The sequence below is a fragment of the Periplaneta americana genome, chromosome 16, assembly GCF_040183065.1.
Source record: "Periplaneta americana isolate PAMFEO1 chromosome 16, P.americana_PAMFEO1_priV1, whole genome shotgun sequence".
NCBI classification, from domain to species: Eukaryota; Metazoa; Arthropoda; class Insecta; order Blattodea; family Blattidae; genus Periplaneta; species Periplaneta americana.
This window is the reverse complement of record NC_091132.1, coordinates 4,307,840-4,326,675: the sequence shown is the minus strand read 5'-3', so window position 1 is coordinate 4,326,675 and position 18,836 is coordinate 4,307,840. Positions and strand designations below refer to the sequence as shown.

The 18,836-nt window shown below is 39.1% G+C and overlaps 1 protein-coding gene across 4 annotated transcripts in view; it reads left to right on the top strand.

The window, feature by feature from the left end:
- The window catches only part of LOC138716412 (caspase-1-like), a 42,012-nt gene extending 27,020 nt beyond the window's left edge, over positions 1–14,992 (top strand). For all 4 annotated transcript variants that reach the window (XM_069849480.1, XM_069849479.1, XM_069849481.1 and 1 more), the window contains exons 5-6: positions 3,111–3,255; positions 14,399–14,992. In XM_069849480.1, coding sequence (XP_069705581.1) covers positions 3,111–3,255; positions 14,399–14,649 — 396 coding nt within the window. In that variant the 3' untranslated portion in view covers positions 14,650–14,992. The remainder of the gene's footprint in view (positions 1–3,110; positions 3,256–14,398) is intronic.
- The last annotated feature ends 3,844 nt before the right edge of the window (positions 14,993–18,836 follow it).

Genomic DNA, 18,836 nt, shown 5'->3' with positions numbered 1-18,836 from the left:
GGAGAAGAGTTCGTGGCAGAAGAAGATATCAGATGATAGACGAGATTAAGATATGTGGATCATATGAGGAGACAAAGAGGAAAGCAGAAAATAGGAAAGATTGGAGAAAGCTGGGTTTGCAGTGAAAGACCTGCCCTTGAGCAGAATACTAAACGAAATGAACGAATGAGATATTTCAAACAAAAACGTTTAATACAATTTTGCTCATTTTTGCTTCCTTTTCGAGAAAAAAATTGCTAATGTGAAATATTATACATGAAATTAAATACTATTATAGTCACAATAATGCCATGGTATGAAAGAAAAATTTCACAACCTCGAGTGGGATTCGAACCTGCTCGAGGTTGTGAAATTTTTCTTTCATACCATGGCATGATTGTGACTATAATAGTAATTAATTTCATTAATATGTCACATCAACGGACGTATATACGTCATCCAACATCGTAAGATGAAGATAAATATTATACAGCTTATTTTGAAAAAGTTGTTAATTTAATTCCCAATATGGACAGCCAATTTCATTATGATAATATTACACTGTATTATGATAATAAATGACTGAAGGAATTTCAGTTTTGTCCTTAAAATGTGCAGAAATTTGATCCAAACGAATATAACATTGTAAAATTTATTTTCAGAATGAAGAGTTACATTTGTGTGGATAAAATGTTTTACATATTTAAAGGACAAAACCGAAATTCTATCAATCATTTGTTATTATAGTACATTCTCTCTTAAATTAACTGACCATATTGGGAATTAATTCAGTAGCTTTCCCAAAACACGCTGTGGAGTGTTTCATATAAAATAATTTTTCTCTTGAAAAGGATGCAAAAACGAGCAAAATTATGATATTAAACTTTTTTGTTTGAAATATCTCAAAGAAAACCCCTTTGAAGTCGATGACATTACTTACGGTTCACAATGTATAAGCAATATTATAATTTAGAAATGCCAATACTTACTTCAGTTTACAGAAAGAGACGACTTTTTAATTTTTTTCCAGCAGGCTATATAAACAATATTTTTCTTCAAGAAATTCTTTTAGGGGTCCAGTTTTTATATGCACTGAAAAGTATTAGTAATAAATAAATATTACCGTATTCAAATTAGGAGACTGGCTTTAAAGGTTAAAAGTATGTGTATCATTGCTATATGGTAGTCATGTACCGTAGGCCTATCATATTCATTTCTCAGGCAGAAATAGCCGAGTAATCCTATGTGATTTATCTCTTTCACAATATATCGATGGTGTTTAAGTAGAAGGGGTTAACCCTAATTTTCTTAATGTGACTTTTTTTGCTGGAATGAGTTAAAATTTAATACACTCAGGGACAAAAAAAACCGGACACTTCTATATTTGCTTGTATTTTGTTGCCAATTATTTCAAAATGAAACAAAACCCATTTAAACAAAATAATGTTTCATTTAGCACCTTATACGACAACATGTGAAAAAAAAAAAAATCTGTGATGAGAAAATTCACAAAAAATTACAAAGGGCGTATAACTATGGCATCGTTTGGTCTGTTTTTTCATTTTATGGTGCCTTAAACATTAAAAACTCTTTTTAGTAACGGGTATTACCCCCTCTGGCTTGAATAACTGCATCCATACGTCTTGGCATGCTCTCAATTTGGTTAGCAATGTCTTCTTGAGGAATAAGTTCCCATTCTTCACCAAGTGCTCGCCTCAACTCTTGTAGCGATTCTGGTCTCGGTCGTCTATTCTTAACACGCTGTCCCAGCATGTTCCACACGTGTTCAATTGGGTTCATGTCTGGACTCCTTGCTGGCCATGGAAGAACATGGATTCCCACTTCTTGGAGATAATCTCCGACTACATGGGCAATATGTGGCCATGCATTATCATGCATTAAAACAAAATTATCGCCTACAAATTGGCCAAATGGCGCAACATGATCAGCCAAACATTCATTTATATACCTATCAGCTGTTAGTCTTCCATTTTCAACAAAAACCAACTCTGTACGAGCATCCGTACACACTCCTGCCCAAACCATCACTCCACCACCTCCATACGGCACATTTTCGGAAATGCAACACTGTGAAAATCGTTCTCCCCTCCTTCTCCAAACTCTTTCACGTCCATCAGGTGAGCACAGATTGAAACGGGACTCATCGGTGAACAGAACACAGCTCCACTGTCCATTTCTCCAATCCCCGTGATCATTTGCAAAACGCAGTCATTCAACTCGATGCATCCTGAGAAGTCTGGGACCAGTTGCAGGTCTACTTGATATCAGTCCACTTGCTTTCAACCCCATTCTAAATGTTTTGGCCGAAACTGGGCGTCCATGCATGTTAACAAATTGCTGGGCTACACTAGTAGCTGGCAGGTTGCGCTCCCTAAGAACTCTCAACACCATATACCTGTCTTCATTTGGATTTGTAGCTCTTGGACGACCCGAACCTGGTCTTCTGGTATATTCTAGGGTCTCTCTATACCGTTTTATGGCATCATGGGTTGTGCTTCTAGCCATATTCATAACATTTGCAATGTAACGTACACTGCGTCCATCATCGTAAAGGGCTACAGCTCGAGCCACATCTTCAGGTCGCATCTTGTTTTAAGACAAATGTTACAACCCCACTTAAACTCAGAAAATGTAAAAATAAAGAAATAACGAATGATAACGATAATGAAGCACAAAATGGTTGAGACAAAATTGTTATAGCTGAGACTCCGAAAGCAAAATTGGAATACTGTAATGGCTTTTTATAAAACAAAAAACGATCTACAATGTATACACGTCTCCATAACAACAGATGGCTACCATAATATTGTATGAGAAGATAATGTTTTGCAAAATACCAGCAAATATTAAAGTGTCCGGTTTTTTTTGTCCCTGAGTGTATTGTAAAATGTGAAGATATGATTTTTGACAACTATGTTTACATTCCTTCATATAAAATAACTAATAATGTGTTAAAATTTAACTATAACTGTTTCTGAAAAATGTTTCTTTTGTGGGATAAGCCGTTTTACTTGAACACCATCGATATGCATTACTTTTCAGAAATTGAGGCTGGAAAGATTGTAACAATTTTAATACTGTCCTTATTTAAATTCTTCTTTTCGTTACAGGCGTGCAAAGGCATAAGGCTGCAAAGTAAGATTAACTTCAGGACTATGGCAGACAGTGGAAAGATGAATGGTGCAGGGAATTCAAAGACCGTGTACAGCATTCCTGCAGACTCTGATATACTGATATCATATGCTACCCTTGAAGGTAAGTTCACGGCTTGCTACTGTTGAAATTAAATGTAGCTACAGTAGGTACTACTGTTGAACTTCGTAAATATTTGTCTACGTGCAGAATTATAATAGATTATTTTTTATACAGTTGATCTTCGATTATTTGTGGTCTTTGACTGTCAGTTTTACTACTCATCGTTCTGTATTTATCATCATTAAATTCTTTTATCAACAGTAATCTCACTAGAGGTTTTGATTTATCTGGAGAAAATCAAAATTCGAGTGGGATTTAATTGATTATGACACGATTAGAAGAAAGTATATAAAGATTAGAAGTAACAAAGTAGCATTCCTACTCTAATACAATAAAATATTAATATTCGCAATCTTTACAAATAAGAACCAATTCGTTAAAAACGGAAATTTCGCAACATTCAACCGAGAACATAGATGTCTGATGCAAAGTGACCCTATCCCCTGCCATTTTTTTTCATATGCTGTGTTTTTACGACACAATATATTGTTCCTCCCCTCATGCAGAAAATTGTGTCGACCATTTGACATCAGATTCGTAGATTTACCGTCCCTGGAGCCAGAAATTGTACAAAAGTAGTGTTACTACCAGTAGCGGCTGGTGGTCAAAATAATGAGTGTGCTACAATCTCTGCATCGGTCTACTGTATATACTTATATGTATTTATCTTAATTTGAGACTCACCTTATGACGAAATATGGAGTCCTTCGTACTGCAGAACCCTGGTGTTAAACTCCTCCATCTTGGTCATCATACTCTTTTCCAGTGGTGTATACTGGTTAAAGGGTTTGGGCTACCGCTAACCCTATTATTACACAAAATATATCTAACAATTACTTTAATTTTAATTACTATGGTAAAACTAATAATACAAAATTATTACATTATGTTATATTATAAACTTTTTCGTTTGTAATTTCCTTGGGCTACTGCCGGTAGCCCCGGTAGCCCGCAAAATACGCCCCTGCTCTTTTCAATTGACAGTACTGCAAGAGCAGTGAGACGATCCTGGGACATAGTGTTCCTTAAAAACATTTTTATGCGTTTCAAACAAGAAAAACATCTTTCTGGCTCAGCAGTGGTCATTGGCGTTGTAATCAAAATATTTAACAACTTCGTTACTTCACAGAATGGATCTTGTAAATTGTTGGAGACTATGTATTGTAAAAATTGAACAGCTCCATCTATATTTTGGAAGTCGGGTCTTCCGTATAGAACTCCAACTTGCGTCTGTAACACACTTTTGTTCAGTGTAGTATAGACTGGCTGTTGACAGCAACTTCAACAGGTAGATGGCAGCAGTAGTCGGACACTTGAATTACCAAATACATTGTAAATAGTTCAGAGTTCTTCCACAAACAAGCATTCTTTCGTTACGCTTTACTTTTACAATCTCCAAGTTGTGTCGTGCTGAAGCTGACTACAGCACTTTCCCGCGTAAAAATAGCCAATCAGAGCAGTGATTTCAGCTTCGCACATGCGCATTAATTGTCTACATTCTCATGTAGAGTTTGAATGAAATGAAATGCGCACAATGTGCATAGGATTTGTAGGTTAGTCTTTGCAGAAGTTTGTGAGCGAGGTTTTCCTTTCTCAGCAGTTTTCAACGTGATATCGTCCACACGGCTTCTGACACAGTTCACACACACATTCGTCGTTGGGTTCGTGGTATCTCTTGGTGGTACAGATCTTATGGTGAAAACCATGTACTGCATAACGGGTCACTATGTGTCTCAGTTCGTAGTTTGTGTTTGCCCAGTCTCTGGTTGTCATGGCGTCTGTTATGTACAGCTTGCCCAAGTCAAGTCTGCGAGCGGGGATACCGGGATGGAATGTAGAGGAATGTAGAGGCAAAACACAGTTGCCACATAGGTCATTTGAGGCTCAGATTTCAAAGTGTGTACATCGTTTGAAATACACTACGCAGTTGTTGTCCTTGTCTTCAGAAAAAGGCAAGCTCTGACAACCGTTACGCTGTCTCCTAACCTCCCCTCCTCATGCAACTTTCCACGCTTGCCAATCGGAACGCCAAACCTCACTGTCGAAAGTGTGTCAAGGAGATATAGAAGTACAGTCTATTTCAAAATGTCTTGTTCTCGGAGTGTTGTTACGTTTTCATTACCGCTCTATGAACTGAAGCGCAGTAGGAAAACTTTACTGTCGTATGTGACTGTACGGGTCTCATTTCGTTACCACCTCCTTTCACTACAAACCTGCCTACAACTTCCCCTCTCGGCTCGCAGACTTAACTTGGTCGAGCTGTAGAACTCGCTCCAGATGGCGTTCTTCTTTCCTCTGAGCACTTCCAGGGCTTTCTCGTATGCTGGGGTGTTCGGCATGCAGAGTTGTGTTCTAATATCTTCGATGAAGAAGCGTTCCTTCATTAGTTCGTATGTTAGTCTCGAGAGAGTTGTTCTTCCTACTCCTAGTACTCTTTTCATGAAGGATGATTTGACTCGTTCAATTTTTCCCATGTCGCTGACTGTTAAGTTTCCCCATATGATATTTAGTCCGTAGGTTGCTATTGGTGCTATAGCTGACCTAAATAAGATCGTTGCCGTTTTTGTTTCTAGTTGTTGCAGATTCTTAATATTGTACTTAGCTTTAATTGCAGCGGCTGCTCTTTCTTGAATGTGGATTCTGTATGATTTTAGTGTTGTTTGAAGTGTTACTCCTAAATATTTAAATTTTTGCACTACCTCAAGTGGCTCGTTCTGCAGTGTCAGGGTGTCTTTTTTTCTTTGTTTGCCGCCGTTTCTGAAGTTCATTTGTTTTGTTTTCTGGTGGTTTATCTGTAGGCTGTTTTCCTCGGCCCATCTCACGAGTTTATTTAGGACCTGTTGTAGTTCTTCTATGTTGGACGAGCCTATCGCCATGTCGTCTGCGTACATAATCATCGATGCTGTGGTGTCCTCTGTGATTTTTGTTATCATGTAGAGTTTTGAGTAGCACAACGAACCCCCTGAGGCACCAAAGAACGAAGAGCGAAGACTAAACACTCTATAACGCGTGATTAACATAACCACGGGAAAATGCCAAATGTCAGATCAAATACTATGGTATTACAAATACAGTACTTGAGCAAAAATTATCATAGTGCTGTAGCACATAGGGACGGGCCGCCCCTGGTTACTACACTGAATGCACACAGTGCTTGCCTACTGCTGACTACGTTGCGTTTTACTTCTCCACTGACTAGCAGCTATTGCCAGAGTTCCACGTAATGCAACGCACAATGTGCTTGCTTCTCATCCTCATCATCATCTTCATCATCATCATCATCGTCATCATCATCATCATCGTCATCATCATCCTCATCGTCATCATCATCATCATCCTCGTCATCATCATCGTCATCATCACCATCATCGTTATCATCATCATCATCGTTATCATCGTCATCATCATCATCATCATCATCCTTCACGAATTAGGCCTCATCTAGCAGTCTTCTAAAAGGTCTTCCTGGTCGACGATGTCCTCTAGGTTTATACTGCATCATAATTTTTGGGATTCTTGAATTTTCCATTCTTCTTACATGATCTATCCAATTGAATTTGTATCTGCTGATTTTTTCTTCTACTGACTCTACTTCTAATTGTTCTAAAATTTCTTCATTCCTTTTTGGGTCTAAAAGAGTATATCCTGCTGTCCTCCTGAAAAATTTTATTTCCGTTGCTTTGATTCTGTTCATGTCTTTTTTTCTTTAATGTCCAAATCTCGCTTCCGTATAAAAGGGAGGGTAATTCTAGTGTATTGTTTATTTTTATTCTTGTAGATTTTTGTACTAATTTAGCTTTCAATGTATGTTTATTATTTCTAGAATTTTGTGTAAATTTCGTAATTTTCTTGTTCACATCTTTTTCATTTTGATAAGATATTTCACAACCCAGATAATTGAAATTTTGTACTTGTTCGAGGCATTGGTTATTGTGTATTATCTTACTTCTGACTTGGTCTTGTCCTAAAAATGCCATTACTTTTGATTTTTGTGCTAAAATTTCCATCCCTAAATCTTTTAATATTTTATTTAATGTATTTTTTTTTTAATCCAATGCCACCAGGTTGTCTTTTCGACATTTCTGGTCTTCTCTCCTGGCTGTGGCTTAGTTGTAACCCACTTCTGAGGTTGGGGCACCTGGAAGGCGGAGTTACATTACCCCGATGATGTGATAGGATGAAATTATTTAATGTATATAATCCTCTTTGTAAATTATCCTCTGAATTGGAAATTATGACTTGATCATTGGCATAGAGTAAGGTATTTTTTTTTTTTTCCCCAATGCCACCAGGTGTCTTTTCGACATTTCTGGTCTTCTCTCCTGGCCGTGGCTTAATTGTAACCCACTTCTGAGGTTGGGGCGCCTGGAAGGAGGAGTTACATTACCCTGATGATGTGATAGGATGATTATGATGATGTAGTGCCAGGAGAAGTCTTAAATCTAAACTTGACCTAAATTCCAGACCATGGACGAACACAGGAATAATCCCCTTTAAAGAAAAATTCCTGTGCTCTAACCGGGAATCGAACCCGGGACCTCATGAACTATAGCCAGAAGCTCTGACCACTAGACCATGAGGCTGGTCGGAGTAAGGTATTTAATGTTAGAGCACTGATTATTTTGATTCCTTCTGTGTAGATTTTGTTCCATTTTAAAATAATTTCATTTATATAAATATTAAATAAAGTTGGTGATAGTGGACAACCTTGTCGAACTCCATTATTAACTTTTTTTTCTTTCGGATATACAGTTATTTATTTTTACACTTATTTTGCTGTCTGTGTAGATTTCTATTATATTTTGTAATAGCAAATTTGGAATATTTTTATCTTGTAATATGTCGAATAAAACGTCTCTTCGGACTTTATCAAAAGCTTTCACAAAATCAATAGAAGCTTTATGGGTTTCTAGCTTGCTTCTCATATCAGTATAATTTGCCACGGCTGCTGTACAAATCGCAGCATTCTGTAAGTCCATTGTTCTTGTCATGGGCCTCTAAGAAAGAATGTATCTGCTGGTAATTTCAATATCACAGTCGTTAAGTAAACATGGTGTCCCATTCAAACACGATATTCAATATTTATTGAGTTTTACAGCATCTGTCAAGCTTTTCTGTTGGAAGTTCTGTAAGAAATGTAACAGATTTAATAGTTCGTCATTAAATTAAATCAGTGCTATTGAGTTCAGAGATGACATTTCTTTTAATAAATAGTTTTGTTCAAAGCAGTAATCTAAACAGTTACAGAAAAAAACTAAACACTGTACTGGGTGTTCATTTCAAAATGTGTCATGACGTCACTGTTGTGAGTCAGCGATTTGAAGCGAGTTTCAGCTTTTATGTCCGAGAAGTTGCCTATTAATCAAGGCGTTCAATCTGAACTTGAGAACGTGTACGGTATAACTTGAACGTAGTAGCAACAGATGGCGGTCTGTAAAGTCTGTGTGCTACCATAACCTCTTTCTAACTGTGTTTTGCGTGGGCAAGTCGTACACAGGGTATTTGTTATCATCTGTTGCATACCGCAACATTCTACAACCCAAATCAAATGCTCCATGTCCATGTTGACCGTCGAAGTTAATGTCAACAAATACGTAAGTAATCGTCTTAACCCTCTCCCCATATCCCGACAGTAAGAAAAAAACTCACCTCAGTACATGTTTCCAAACAGTTCACATTCTTGTCACTACCGGCGTTACCGCACGTATCGGTACGTACTTCCAGAGTCCGTGGGTATCCACGGACTCTGCATACTTCAGAATGAACGCCGTACTTGCTAGGCAACTTCTCTCGCATTTAGGTAATACGCCTCTGCGGAAGTGTAGGAAGATTGAATTCTCTAGGCTCATCGGCTAGCCACATGACTGCATGCAGCGAGCCATGACACACTTTGAACTGAACGCCCAGTGTACTCACTGGTATGTGAATTAAATTAAAATAAAGTGAAAAGGAAAGAGAACATTTAGAAGACGAAACATTTCGTTAACTGCCATTGCTTCTGTCATAATTACTTCTAATAAAGAGATGGATGTGAAGTCTGAACAAGTCTGTCCCTAACAGAAAGAAGAAGAATTCATAATCTAAGGAGACAAAATAATGTTTATAGGTCGCTAGGTTTTTTTTCGTAACGAATTGTAACTGTAATATGGCTTTAAATAGTTCGATTGTTGCCTTTCTACAAACATCTGTTTCTGTTTTTTTTTTTTTTTAACGAATTGATGACAAAAATAGAAATTCTAGAGTACCGGTACAGTGTGTTTCTTCGGGCATAATGCCTATATTATAGTAGGTGAAGAAAATTAACTTAAAGAGAATAGCACTAGAGGATGATAAAAGAACATGAATAGTTGCTAAATATGTAAAAATTATGAGAAAGTTTGTGTCCTCTTCACAACACCCTCTATATTTTCTATTATCGTTGTTTACACATTTTTCCGAAGCCTATGTTTACAAATTATTCACTTCATTCTTTTCCACCATTCTAGTCTGCCAGCCCATAAATTTTCTTCGATGTAGACCTATTTCATATTATGGGCAGTGGTGGCTGATTGACTGGGGGAAGTGAGGCTGGGCCTCAGTCACTTGGCTTAACTGAAATCAAATTTTCTGTTTTTATATAATGTATTAGTTATTTGAATGAAGCATATATCGCTGTAGAAGAATTTGAAAACTTTTATGTATATAGACCTGTTTTGCAGTAAAATTTGTTCCTGAGGCCGGGATCGCTCGTGCCGGGTCTGGCTTGTGATGTATATAGACCTGTTTTGCAGTAAAATTTGTTCCTGAGGCCAGAATCGTTCGTGCCGGGTCTGGCTTGTGATGTATATAGACCTGTTTTGCAGTAAAATTTGTTCCTGAGGCCAGAATCGTTCGTGCCAGGTCTGGCTTGTGAAGTATATAGACCTGTTTTGCAGTAAAATTTGTTCCTGAGGCCAGAATCGTTCGTGCCGGGTCTGGCTTGTGATGTATACAGACCTGTTTTGCAGTAAAATTTGCTCCTGAGGCCGGGATCGCTCATGCCGGGTCTGGCTTGTGATGTATATAGACCTGTTTTGCAGTAAAATTTGTTCCTGAGGCCAGAATCGTTCGTGCCGGGTCTGGCTTGTGATGTATACAGACCTGTTTTGCAGTAAAATTTGCTCCTGAGGCCGGGATCGCTCATGCCGGGTCTGGCTTGTGATGTATATAGACCTGTTTTGCAGTAAAATTTGTTCCTGAGGCCAGAATCGTTCGTGCCGCGTCTGGCTTGTGATGTATACAGACCTGTTTTGCAGTAAAATTTGCTCCTGAGGCCGGGATCGCTCGTGCCGGGTCTGGCTTGTGATGTATACAGACCTGTTTTGCAGTAAAATTTGCTCCTGAGGCCGGGATCGCTCATGCCGGGTCTGGCTTGTGATGTATATAGACCTGTTTTGCAGTAAAATTTGCTCCTGAGGCCGGGATCGCTCGTGCCGGGTCTGGCTTGTGATGTATATAGACCTGTTTTGCAGTAAAATTTGCTCCTGAGGCCGGGATCGCTCGTGCCGGGTCTGGCTTGTGATGTATATAGACCTGTTTTGCAGTAAAATTTGCTCCTGAGGCCGGGATCGCTCGTGCCGGGTCTGGCTTGTGATTTATATAGACCTGTTTTGCAGTAAAATTTGCTCCTGAGGCCGGGATCGCTCGTGCCGGGTCTGGCTTGTGATGTATATAGACCTGTTTTGCAGTAAAATTTGCTCCTGAGGCCGGGATCGCTCGTGCCGGGTCTGGCTTGTGATGTATATAGACCTGTTTTGCAGTAAAATTTGCTCCTGAGGCCGGGATCGCTCGTGCCGGGTCTGGCTTGTGATTTATATAGACCTGTTTTGCAGTAAAATTTGCTCCTGAGGCCGGGATCGCTCGTGCCGGGTCTGGCTTGTGATGTATATAGACCTGTTTTGCAGTAAAATTTGCTCCTGAGGCCGGGATCGCTCGTGCCGGGTCTGGCTTGTGATGTATATAGACCTGTTTTGCAGTAAAATTTGCTCCTGAGGCCGGGATCGCTCGTGCCGGGTCTGGCTTGTGATGTATATAGACCTGTTTTGCAGTAAAATTTGCTCCTGAGGCCGGGATCGCTCGTGCCGGGTCTGGCTTGTGATGTATATAGACCTGTTTTGCAGTAAAATTTGCTCCTGAGGCCGGGATCGCTCGTGCCGGGTCTGGCTTGTGATTTATATAGACCTGTTTTGCAGTAAAATTTGCTCCTGAGGCCGGGATCGCTCGTGCCGGGTCTGGCTTGTGATGTATATAGACCTGTTTTGCAGTAAAATTTGCTCCTGAGGCCGGGATCGCTCGTGCCGGGTCTGGCTTGTGATGTATATAGACCTGTTTTGCAGTAAAATTTGCTCCTGAGGCCGGGATCACTCGTGCCGGGTCTGGCTTGTGATGTATATAGACCTGTTTTGCAGTAAAATTTGCTCCTGAGGCCGGGATCGCTCGTGCCGGGTCTGGCTTGTGATGTATATAGACCTGTTTTGCAGTAAAATTTGCTCCTGAGGCCGGGATCGCTCGTGCCGGGTCTGGCTTGTGATGTATATAGACCTGTTTTGCAGTAAAATTTGCTCCTGAGGCCGGGATCGCTCGTGCCGGGTCTGGCTTGTGATGTATATAGACCTGTTTTGCAGTAAAATTTGCTCCTGAGGCCGGGATCGCTCGTGCCGGGTCTGGCTTGTGATGTATATAGACCTGTTTTGCAGTAAAATTTGCTCCTGAGGCCGGGATCGCTCGTGCCGGGTCTGGCTTGTGATGTATATAGACCTGTTTTGCAGTAAAATTTGCTCCTGAGGGCGGGATCGCTCGTGCCGGGTCTGGCTTGTGATGTATATAGACCTGTTTTGCAGTAAAATTTGCTCCTGAGGTCGGGATCGCTCGTGCCGGGTCTGGCTTGTGATTTATATAGACCTGTTTTGCAGTAAAATTTGCTCCTGAGGCCGGGATCGCTCGTGCCGGGTCTGGCTTGTGATGTATATAGACCTGTTTTGCAGTAAAATTTGCTCCTGAGGCCGGGATCGCTCGTGCCGGGTCTGGCTTGTGATGTATATAGACCTGTTTTGCAGTAAAATTTGCTCCTGAGGCCGGGATCGCTCGTGCCGGGTCTGGCTTGTAATGTATATAGACCTGTTTTGCAGTAAAATTTGTTCCTGAGGCCAGAATCGTTCGTGCCGGGTCTGGCTTGTGATGTATATAGACCTGTTTTGCAGTAAAATTTGTTCCTGAGGCCAGAATCGTTCGTGCCGGGTCTGGCTTGTGAAGTATATAGACCTGTTTTGCAGTAAAATTTGTTCCTGAGGCCAGAATCGTTCGTGCCGGGCCTGGCTTGTGATGTATATAGACCTGTTTTGCAGTAAAATTTGTTCCTGAGGCCAGAATCGTTCGTGCCGGGTCTGGCTTGTGATGTATATAGACCTGTTTTGCAGTAAAATTTGTTCCTGAGGCCAGAATCGTTCGTGCCGGGTCTGGCTTGTGAAGTATATAGACCTGTTTTGCAGTAAAATTTGTTCCTGAGGCCAGAATCGTTCGTGCCGGGTCTGGCTTGTGATGTATATAGACCTGTTTTGCAGTAAAATTTGTTCCTGAGGCCAGAATCGTTCGTGCCGGGTCTGGCTTGTGATGTATATAGACCTGTTTTGCAGTAAAATTTGTTCCTGAGGCCAGAATCGTTCGTGCCGGGTCTGGCTTGTGAAGTATATAGACCTGTTTTGCAGTAAAATTTGTTCCTGAGGCCAGAATCGTTCGTGCCGGGTCTGGCTTGTGAAGTATATAGACCTGTTTTGCAGTAAAATTTGTTCCTGAGGCCAGAATCGTTCGTGCCGCGTCTGGCTTGTGATGTATATAGACCTGTTTTGCAGTAAAATTTGCTCCTGAGGCCGGGATCGCTCGTGCCGGGTCTGGCTTGTGATGTATATAGACCTGTTTTGCAGTAAAATTTGCTCCTGAGGCCGGGATCGCTCGTGCCGGGTCTGGCTTGTGATGTATATAGACCTGTTTTGCAGTAAAATTTGTTCCTGAGGCCAGAATCGTTCGTGCCGGGTCTGGCTTGTGATGTATATAGACCTGTTTTGCAGTAAAATTTGTTCCTGAGGCCAGAATCGTTCATGCCGTGTTTGGCTTAATGCATTACATGTCCTTTCGCGGGCTTTGCGTTTACGCTTAAAACGTTATAGCTGAGGCACAATTCGTCTGGCCTGGTCAGGTTTCACTCCTCCCATCCATGGGCCGGCCTCAAGGGTAGAGTGGGGTGGTAATAGCAGTGGTGACTTGTCTTCCTAACTAGGCCATAAATAACAAAATTCCAGCTCTTTGGCAGGCAGAAACCCACTCGATTCTCTCCCCTTATGTCTTAGTTTATGACATAAGCGAGGGTGTTCTACTATTGTACTTCGTAGTACAGTAGTGAATCTGGGCCAATGTTGTTATGTATTTCGGGAAAATATAAACAGAAACAAATGAGAGAAATAATGCTGGTGCAGTTAATTCATTGTTAGAGTGTCCTTTTTCGAGAAGAAATAATACTGAAAGAAAGGAAGTTTTAAATAAAGAGAGAGACTACCGAGATACCTACGACATCGCTGATAATTTTTCTGACAGATAATCTTAAAACGCGAGTTTCTATTGCATCCTGGTATGGACAACATAAATGGTTAAGTAGTAATGTGGTGCAAAATAAACTTCTCTTGGCCTTGTTTGTTGCTGTCAAAGGAAAAAAATAAAAAGGAAAGAAAGAAAGGGGAATTTCAACACATAATATGGGTTGCTTCATCACACTGAAACTCACAGCATACAGCTTATTTGGTGAGTGAAATTATTATTTTTCATTGATAGTAATAAGAATAGACTAATAATAGTAATAATAATAATAATAATAATAATAATACAGTAATAATAATACAGTAATAATGATATTAATAATATAATAACAGTAATAATTAATATCATAAACAAACATTTCCTATCGGAGGCACTTAAACTAGTTGCATCTGGCCTCACCGAGGATTTTGATCACAGGCCGCTACTGATTATGGGGGAAGAAAATTCTATCAGAAATTGCTGTTGAGCAGGTTGTTCCATTGAATGATAGTCATCAGCTGTTGCAATGTGATGCTACCTAACTGGTGTACGTTTACAGGGTACATAGCACTGCGGGATCCGACATGGGGAACTCCGTTCATTATGGCTCTTTGTGATGAGCTGAATAACAACGGTACAACCCTGGACCTGCTCCAGATCCTGATCAGAGTCCATCACAGGCTTGCCACATCTACCTACGTACTGCAAGAAAAGAACACGTTGGTCAAGGTTCAGCCCAGCTTCCTGTGTTACTTGAATAGATTTGTTCGTTTTGACACACCCACTTTGTTCAAATCTCAAACTCAGTGATGTAGGCTGCTGTGTCTATCTCAAAAGCGATCTGAAGACTTTTGGTAAGTCAGTGTTGATGGTATGGGCATTTCTTGGAGAGTAATGCTGTGTTATCTTTCGAGATTTTGCTTTCTTTTGATAACAATACAGTCAGTAACGGAGGAAATTTAAATTTATTTGTGTTCAGACTAATTTATTATTACTGGTTACTGACTGCAGGAAAAATGTATTGTTTTACATTTGGATTTTCTTCAAGTGCCTTTGTATTCTGAATGATTTTGTTTGAAAAGTCACAATGTGAAATATGTAATGACAGTCAAGCTTTTGTAAGATTAAATATTTGCATTCAATTGATATTAAATTACATTATTATTATTCCAGAGATCTCTAACTCCAGCTCAGGTGTGAGGTTCATTTTATTTATGGTTAGAATTTGTCCTTGTATTCTTGGTTTTTACTCAGTCTACATCGTTACTGTCTTTTGTTATTGCACCTATCCATGTGTTGACCATTCTATCGTGCTTTGTTTTCTCCTGTGCTGAAGCCTATTTTTAAACCTGCTTAACAATCTTCCTATATTGCAGTTGCATGACGTGGCCATACCATTCCTTACTGCTTCTTCTCTTCTCCATTTTTAATAATAATAATAGGAGAAATGCGCACAAACGTGCATGAAGTTTTGTGCTATCATCCTTGCTGTATTCATTTACATCTTTGTTCTCTATGCTCATACAGAGTTGCAGTATCTTTTGCATTTCTTGTTACATAGTTTGCACACTCACTTTTCATTCGGATCGTGATAAAATGCTTCCATGCAAAGTTTATGATGAAAGTCCTGTAAAACTCCGACCATATTTCTTCTCTTTTCTCCACTCTCCTCTTCAGTAATTCTGCTGCTTGATGTGTAGATGGCAGTAGTAGTCTGTATCTCAGTTCCTGTACAAGAAAGTCTTCCTGTGCTAATGTATATGCCAGTCAAGGTGATGTCGTTTTTGATATTCCCAGTGTTCTTTCCTTTTACTTTTTCTAGTGTATGTAGATTCGTTGTGTGATGTAGTCCATATGAGTTCAATGTCGTACGTTGATGTTTGCATGATTTCGGTGCAGAATAACTGCATCACTTTTTTTTTTCAATTTGTTTAATTTTTTTAGCCTTTCCCACTTCTTATTTTATCCTTTCCAACTTGTGTTTTCAATGATCGTATGTTGACCCATTTGTAATAGTTTGCTTTCTACCATAAATAGAAAAACATAATAACAACAATGATGATATTTATTAGCAGTCAGTACTGTACTCCAACCACGAGAAAGTCTTTGGGGACTGAGACGAAGGGAGATAATGCTGTGAATGAATGTTGATGTCATAAGATGTCATAAGGTCACACACGTGGCTACTCTTATCTCTATTGGCTAGCTCTCACAGCACAAACAATAACATTGATACACACATATTGATACTACCCTAGTTACAAAATTAGATCACTGTTAATCTCCTGGTCTTTTAATCTCTCTATATAGGAAATAACATATGCAGGAGAGCGCATGGTTTTTAAACTGACGTTATAACGGTAATATTATTTATCTACTTCGTTCCAATAGATGACGCAATAGTAAGCACATTCCTTTCACGGTTGATCTCCTGGTTGGAGAATAGTAGACTTGTATCCTAGATCATATATATATATATATATGATCTAGGCTTGTATATAGTACAAGTTTCTGACATTGTCAAAATCTTAAAATTAAATTAAATATTATTAGATTGAAATTAACCGAGTGGGCTAGCGGCGTGGTAGAGGGCTGGCCTCGCATTCGGGAGGTCCGGGGTTCGATCTCAGGGGTCGGCAATCCTGAGGTTTTCCATGGTTTCCTCAGTTATTTCCAGGCAAATCCCGGGATTGTACCTCTTGAAAGTCCGGCCATGGACGGCGATCCTTCCCTTAATCCTTTCATATGTGTGAGTGAATGCTGTGTAATGTCTTAAATGTTTGTGTTGTATCGGAGGCGGCCCTGGCATTGAGCTGATCCCTCATCCGGGGAGGCCCTCCATGTTCTTGTGTGGTCAAAAAAGTATGTATGTGATCCAATAGCTTAATTCCTCTCCCGACAGGTTGCAGCCCTGTAAGGCCCGGGTGGCGTGGGTCGTGTAAATGCACCTAGAAGGGAGAGGTTAAACTGAGAGAAAGGAAGAAAGAAAGAAAGATTGAAATTATACAAAATAATTAAGAATAACAAATACCTGTAATGAATTCCACATAGATTGAAATTATAAATGAAATTGTAAACAACAAAAACTACCGTCTGTAAACTACTCATAGATAGAAATTATTTATAAAAATTGAGAATAGCAGAGATTACAGTGAACTAATCTAAAATTATACATAATAATAATAATAATAATAATAATAATAATAGTATTAGTAGTACATAGGTAGTACATGCTTTTAGCAATGTAAATGTTGGAGCTAATCTTACAAAATGATTAATTATTCTTATTTACTCTAGATTTATATTACAAGTTAATGAGAGACAGTAATGTTACAGAAAACTTAGTTATATAATTGAGGCAGTTAGAAGCAAAGGGGTGTAAGAGACATTTCTAAAAAAAATTATTTAAAAGCATCCAGGGTAAACTAAAGCATTTAAAATTTCAGTGGCAAAGGGATATATCTTTTAACCACATCACACATTAACATTTAAAATTAAAACTACACGCAATTTACAAAAGCTTAGTAACTTTTAAGCACATTTTATCGAAAGTAACTTGTCTCAATTTAAAATTATTTAATAGAAATTGCTTTATGTCCGAGAATCAGTAACTTTAATTTATGCAGAATCAATTGTCACGATAATCCAGCATTCATGATGATGATCATAAAATTAGTGGAAAATATATAGCCCTAGTCATCATGAGAATGTATTTTTTTAAGTATTTGCATTATTTAATTAACTGATTATATGGCGATCTTACTCGTGTTAATTATGTAAGCATGTGCGGCTTACAGCTGTTTTGGTACTTCACACCATCCTCAGTGCCTTCTGTGTCTCGGCGCCATCTCAACTTCGCTGCCTGTTGTGTGGGTGTGTTCGTGTGATGAAGAATTGTGTCAAATAGTATGTGTGTTCTGAAATTGATCTGTGTGTTGAGAATTTGATTAGGGTGTGTTCTCAACACACAGATCAATTTCAGAACACACATACTATTTGACACAACTCTTCATCACATGAATGCACCCACACAACAGGCAGTGAAGTTAAGATAGCGCCGAGATCTAGTAGGCTCTAAGGATGGTGTCAAGCAACACCGAAACAGCTGTAAGCCACACATGCTTACATAATTAACACGAGTAAGATCGCCATTTAATCAATTATTTATATTCAAGTGCTAAAAGTAGTGTACGAAAGATTCAACACGGATTATTTAATTTATACTTATACTCGTTACTTAAAACATTTAAGTGTTTCAAACCTAAATAATATAAACATGTCCATCACTATTAAGTAATAGTTAGCATGTCTGAACATGGACGAGTGGGCTCGGGTTCAAATCCTGGTTGGGAAAATTTATTTGGTTGGAATTTTTTCCGGATTTTTCCCTTAACAAATTGAAGCTGAATTGCTGGGTAACTTTCGGCGTTGGACTAAAGACTTATTTCGCTATCATTAATTCAAATGCCATCAGGTTCGCAGTGTGACATGCTGTATTCATACAAGCACGCAGCCATTCTGTGACAAAATTATTCACAGACAGGAGTGGTAGGCACAATAAGCCTCAGGATGCAGTGTAAGTCTTCGGGTTCCTCCTCCGAAAAAATAGCATATGCAGTAACTAAGTAGATTGAAGTAATAAATTACCCCAATAAGCCGCTAAGCAGAATGCCTCTGCTCCATACAACTGAGTTCAACATACTGGTCAATCCTCCTTTTCCTTAATCTCTTTCAATCAACCATGCCAGATGAACCATTTCCTTGTATACTGTTGAATTGAGATATATGAAATACCTTACACTTGGTATTGCATTTCAATCATTGTTTTATTTTAATAAACGATGCTAAGTATCTATTCAGTTTCTCATTATTTTGAATTCCCTTTCCTTTGCTTTCCTTATACAGCCTTCTTCCAATGTTCGTCTTACATATAACATTTGTGCGAGATCGTGCGTATTTGCTTGTTTTCCGCACAGAACCAATACGCGGTAAGTGTG